At 51.5% G+C, this 5895-nt stretch overlaps 1 protein-coding gene across 1 annotated transcript in view; it reads right to left on the bottom strand.

Moving 5' to 3' along the window:
- ITIH5 (inter-alpha-trypsin inhibitor heavy chain family member 5) overlaps nucleotides 1-5895 on the bottom strand; it is a 78155-nt gene that overhangs the window by 59193 nt on the left and 13067 nt on the right. The window contains exon 2 of the mRNA XM_015425098.1: nucleotides 2125-2169. Within this exon, the coding sequence (XP_015280584.1) occupies nucleotides 2125-2169 (45 nt within the window). The remainder of the gene's footprint in view (nucleotides 1-2124; nucleotides 2170-5895) is intronic.

The raw sequence follows: 5895 nt of genomic DNA, 5'->3' as shown, positions 1-5895 counted from the left end.
GTTGCCTTCTGACACACTTCCAGTGATGTCAGGGGGTGTGGCATATGCAAATAAGTTATGCTAATGAGCTCCTACACCTCTTTTTCTACGAAATTACCCCTATTTGGAATTTATTTGGAAAAATACAGGAAAAGGCAAATTCAAGCAATGTAGAGAAGAAGAAGAGGAAGAGGAGGAAGAGGAAGAGGAGGAGATTGGATTTATACTCTGCCCTTCACTACCCGAAGGAGTCCCAGAGCGGCTTACAATCTCCTTTCCCTCCCCCTCCCAACAACAGACACCCTGTGAGGTAGGTGGGGCTGAGAGAGCTCTCTCGAGAACGGCCCTTGAGAGAACAGCTCTGAAAGAACTTGTGACTGACCCAAGGTCACACCAACAGCCACATGTGGAGGAGTGGGGAATCAAACCCGGTTCTCCGAGATTAGAGTCTGTGCTCCTAACCACTACACCAAACTGGCTCTAAACGTCATACAAGAAATGCAGCAAAAGCTACCTAACTGCCTGACTTACTATACCCTGGGTCAGGGGACACAAAACTGGTTCAGAAATTCAGGCCTCTGTGCAGTGTGGTCTATAGTACCGGTAACTGCAAAGCAGCAAGAAAAGCTTTCAGTCACGTAGAATCCCAGGTAGCTACTGGTAAGGTAAAGGTAAAGGTTCCCTTGTTCGAAAGCCAGTTGAATCCGACTCTAGGGTTGTGGTGCTCATCTCCGTTTCAAAGCCGAAGAGCCAGCGCTGTCCAAAAATGTTTCCATGGTCACGTGGCCGGCATGACTAAACACCAAGGCGCACGGAACGCTGTGACCTTCCCACCGAAGTGGTCCCTATTTATCTACTTGCAATTTCTTGCTTTCAAACTGCTAGGTTGGCAGGAGCTGGAACTAGAGATGGGAGCTCACTCCATCATGTGGCACCCAGGTCTCAAACTTCTGAACTACTGACCTTCCACAGCCTGCAGTTCAGCGTCTTAAGCACTTGAGCCACCGCAGCTCCTAGCTACTGGTACTAGTGACATAATACAGTTATACTTTTAGGGTCAGGAGATCAGGTGAAAATGCCAACCAATCAATACCTGCTGCTTCAGGAAGATTCCAGAACCTTACCTCATACACCCCACTCCTACCCCTTGCACCTGGCTGGATGACCTTGGGCAAGCCGTAAAGAGCCCTTTCTGTCCAGAGCTCTCTCAGCCCCACCCACCTCACAGGGTGTCTGTTGTGGGGAGGGGAAGGGAAAAGGAGTTAGTCAGCCACTCTGAGACACCTTTGGGTAGTGAAGGATGGGGTATAAATCCAGTCTCTTCGTCTTCTTCTTCTTCTTCCTGTCTCAAGGAACAAATCTCATGTGAAACTAATTTACAGCCAGTGGTGTTATGTCCTTGAGAGATGATAAGAAAGCAGGCGAGTGCGGCCAATTAACACCATCTGTGAGGGAGACGTTCGTATTCACATTTAACCCTAAAATGTATGATGAAATTCAGCTTTGCCTCACAGCTGCCTTATACCAAATCAGACCCTCAGGTCCCTCAAGTGTTGCCTACTCAGACTGGCAGGGGCTCTCCAGGTGTCTCAGGCAGAGGCCTTTCCCATCACCTGCTGCCTGGTCCTTTTAACTGGAGATGCCGGGAATCGAACCTGGGACCTTCTGCATGCCAAGCAGAGGCTCTGCCACTGAGCTACAGCCCCACTTCATGGTTCTCCAGGGTCTCAGGCAGAGGCCTTTCCCATCACCTGCTGCCTGGTCCTTTTAACTGGAGATGCCGGGAATCGAACCTGGGACCTTCTGCATGCCAAGCAGAGGCTCTGCCACTGAGCTACAGCCCCACTTCATGGTTCTCCAGGGTCTCAGGCAGAGGCCTTTCCCATCACCTGCTGCCTGGTCCTTTTAACTGGAGATGCCGGGAATCGAACCTGGGACCTTCTGCATGCCAAGCAGAGGCTCTGCCACTGAGCTACAGCCCCACTTCATGGTTCTCCAGGGTCTCAGGCAGAGGCCTTTCCCATCACCTGCTGCCTGGTCCTTTTAACTGGAGATGCCGGGAATCGAACCTGGGACCTTCTGCATGCCAAGCAGATGCCCTGCCACTGAGCCACAGTCCCTCCCCACTCTCTGGCCCTCACTTACCAGCCTCTGCAGGAACCGAGCTTGCCTGGGGAGTCTGCGAGCAACCTGGAAAAGATTGAAGGAAAAGCATCAGCCAGTTGTATTTGCTTTTTTGAACCACCAATAGGAAAAAATATAGTTTCACATCTTAGTGGTTTTGAAAATGTCAACTTTCAGGGAATCATTTCCATCATTCAGTTATGATTTATTTTAGCAGCACAATCACATCTACTCAGAGGTAAGTAGGCGTCCCATTCCCACGGTGGGTGTGGGGGATACCCCCCTTTGTTCCCCTTGCCTGCCACCGCTCTAAGGAGCAGTGGGAGGGAAAAAAATTAAAACCCTACAGCATTGCATGTGGTACCATAGCATTTTCAGTTTTTTAAAAAGTGACATAGGGTAGCTCTAGGAATCGCCAGAAACTCTATGATTTTACCATAGAGTTTCCGGCGATTCCTAGAGCTACCTTTTTGTAAAACCAGAAGTGATGTGGCACTGCCGCTGGCATTGTAGCACCCCCATACCCCCGCCCACAGCCTTCCCGCAAATTGTTCAGTGGTGCTTACTCCCTGGTAAGTGAGCATAGGATTGCACCCTAAATATGCAATCCCAAAACAGAGTTACACCCTTCTAAGCCCATGGATTTAGAAGGTATATATCTGCTTAGGACCACACTGGAAGTCATTCACATCGCGCTTTGTAGTAGGGTTACCAACAATGCCTGGAGATTTGGGGGTGGTGCCTGGGGTCAGAGTTCAGTTTTTCCTAGACTCTGTGGTATATAGGGTTGCCAAATGCGATCTTCACCGCAGCGGGGGACTCCCGTCTGGCGGCTCGAGCGCAGCACATCCTCGTCACTTGGAAGTGACGCGACCACGCCGGACACGCTGCAGGCGGGGCCACGACCATCTGAGGGAAAACCATAGAGTTTTGTGAGGTAGGTGGGGCTGAGAGAGCTCTTTCCAGAACTGCCCTTGAGAGAACAGTTCTGAAAGAACTTGTGACTGACCCAAGGTCACACCAGCAGCTGCAAGTGGAGGAGTGGGGAATCAAACCTGGTTCTCCCAAATTTGTGTCCACGCACTTAACCACTGCACCAAACTGTCACGTGTAATCCTTACGTTGGAAACCTACTCCTATGATTGGCAGAAATGTTTCTCAAAAACTTGAAGAATTGAATGGACTTTTCGTAATAACATCGTGGTTGTTGTTTTTCATTTTGCATTTACCAATCCCGCGATCCCTTTGGCTACTGTAACCTCCAGGTGGTGGCTGGAGATCTCCTGGGATTACAACCGACCCCCAGGTGACAGAGATCTGACCCCCTGGAGAAAATGGCTGCTTTGGAAGGTGGACTCCAGACCCCGAGCATTATACCCCTAACTCCACAGAGGTCCCTCCCCTCCCCAAAGCCCACCCTCTTCAGGCTTCACCAGTTTGGTGTTGTGGTTAAGTGCGTGGACTCTAACCTGGGAGAACCAGGTTTGATTCCCCACTCCTCCACTTGCACCTGCTGGATGACCTTGGGCAAGCCATCGTTCTGTCAGAGCTGTTCTCTCAGTAAAGGTAAAGTTTCCCTTGCTCGAAAGCCAGTCGAATCCGACTCCAGGGTTGCAGTGCTCATCTCCGTTTCAAAGCCGAAGAGCCAGTGCTGTCCGAAGACGTTTCCGTGGTCATGTGGCCGGCATGACTAAACACCATATCGCAGTTCCCCCAGGTGAGGTGTGGGGGGAGGCGGGCCACACAACAAAGCCCCACCCCCTGCTTCCGGCCGCCCCACTTCCGGCCCTCATTCAGCCAGGAGGAGGCAGGAGAAGAGGGAGGGTAAGTTGCTTCCTCCCCGCCTCTCCCCACCCCTGCCTGCCTGCAGCCAGGGAGGGCCTTGGCGGGGCTTCCTCGCACTCCCGTCGGCCTTGCAGGTCCACCGCCAGGCCCCTGATGTCAGGGGGTGTGGCATATGCTAATAGGTTATGCTAATGAGTCCCCCCAGCTCTTTTTCTACGAAACGACCCCTGGTCAGGGGTATAAATCCAATCTCTTCTCTTCTTTTTCTTCTTCTTCTCCCAAATCTCCAGGTATTCCCCCCTCCCAAGAGCTGGAAAACCTGTGCCCTACACACATTTCAAGGGAAGGTTAACACAGTGGCCAACAAGCTGTCTTCGCGACAATTTGTACACCACGGATCGCAAGTCCCATCTTTTCACTGTGGAAACCTTGCGAGGGGCTCCAGGAACAGACTGTGAAAACCTCTGGATCACTATCAATAGAACGGCCTAGCCGGTAATCAACCTGCTATTCGTTAGCTGTCACATTTGTGTATATCTGTCCACACACACACAGACACACACACGCAGGTTGGAAGAGAAACCAATTAGCAGATCAAAGCCCTGCAAAGGAATCCGAACCATACTGCCAAGGCATGACCCGGTCGGAGGCTTGTTTTAAACAGTGAACTCGGGAGGACCGGGGAAAAGAATGCAGAGCCCTTGGCTCGCAGCCAGGTTCCCATTGGAAAGGGGGAGAAAATCGAAAGAAATGCCTGATTTTGCAATTCACCTTTGCGGCACCCGCACACGAAGCTGCCTCCCCCCCCCCCCGCCCCCGGGCCCCATTTCTGTGCTTTTTGCAACAGAAGTGGAACAGGTAAAGATTTGTCACCCGGCCCATGGCCACAAAGGTGCAAGGGAGCAGATCTGTTGATCATCCAGAACCAGCCGTGATGACAAGTAGAACATGCTAACAATTAAAAAACCATTGTTGAACGCCGTGGCTGTAATTCAAAGCATCCTATTACCATAGTGAGAAACAGATACACTCGGAACTGTCATTACACCACAGTGGAAATATCCTAGGGCCGAGCCCAGGACAGAAGAAGAAGAAGAAGAAGAAGAACAGAAGAAGAGGAGGAGGAGGAGGAGGAGGAGATTGGATTCATACCCCGCCCTTCACTACCCAAAGGTGTCTCAGAGGGGCTTACAAGCTCCTTTCCCTTCCCCTCCTCACAACAGACACCCTGTGAGGCAGGTGGGGCTGAGAGAGCTCTTGACAGAAACTGCTCTGTTTTCAAGAACAGCTCTTATCAGAACTACGGCTTGCCCAAGGTCAGCCAGCCAGGTGCAAGTGGAGGAGTGGAGAACCAGGTTCTCCCTCTCTCGCACTAATGAAGCGCCACAGCCCCCCCCCCAATCTGGGATAGGGGGGTGAAGGTATGTCTCCAAAGCAGGGCCTTCAACCTCCAAACCTCCTTACTTGAAACATTAAACATGCTCAGGTGGTTAAGACGCTGAACTGCAGGCTGTGTAAGGTCAGTAGTTCAGCAGTTCGAGACCTGGGTGCTGCAAGACGGAGTGAGCTCCCGTCTCTAGTTCCAGCTCCTGCCAACCTAGCAGTTCGAAAGCCAGAAATTGCAAGTAGACAAATAGGTACCACTTCGGTGGGAAGGTCACAGCGTTCCGTGCGCCTCGGTGTTTAGTCATGCCGGCCACATGACCACGGAAACGTCTTCGGACAGCGCTGGCTCTTTGGCTTTGAAACGGAGATGAGCACCGCAACCCTAGAGTCGGATTCGACTGGCTTTCGAGCAAGGGAACCTTTACCTTTACCATGACCATCTGGAACAAAGGTGTCGTCCCAATACTCGCAGGAAGGCTCGATCCCCACGTCACGACTATGCGCAGCGTTCCAGCAAGAAAGGATTTTGTGCATAGGAAAAAAACATGCTGGTAAAGAGGGAAATTGGAGCATTTGCCCCACAAGACAAACCATCTGGGATTTGATGTCGCCGGAGAGAAC

The sequence above is a fragment of the Gekko japonicus genome, unplaced genomic scaffold, assembly GCF_001447785.1.
Source record: "Gekko japonicus isolate JY-2015 unplaced genomic scaffold, Gekko_japonicus_V1.1 scaffold3155, whole genome shotgun sequence".
In the NCBI taxonomy this organism is placed as follows: Eukaryota; Metazoa; Chordata; class Lepidosauria; order Squamata; family Gekkonidae; genus Gekko; species Gekko japonicus.
This window is presented reverse-complemented; position numbering and strand designations above follow the sequence as displayed.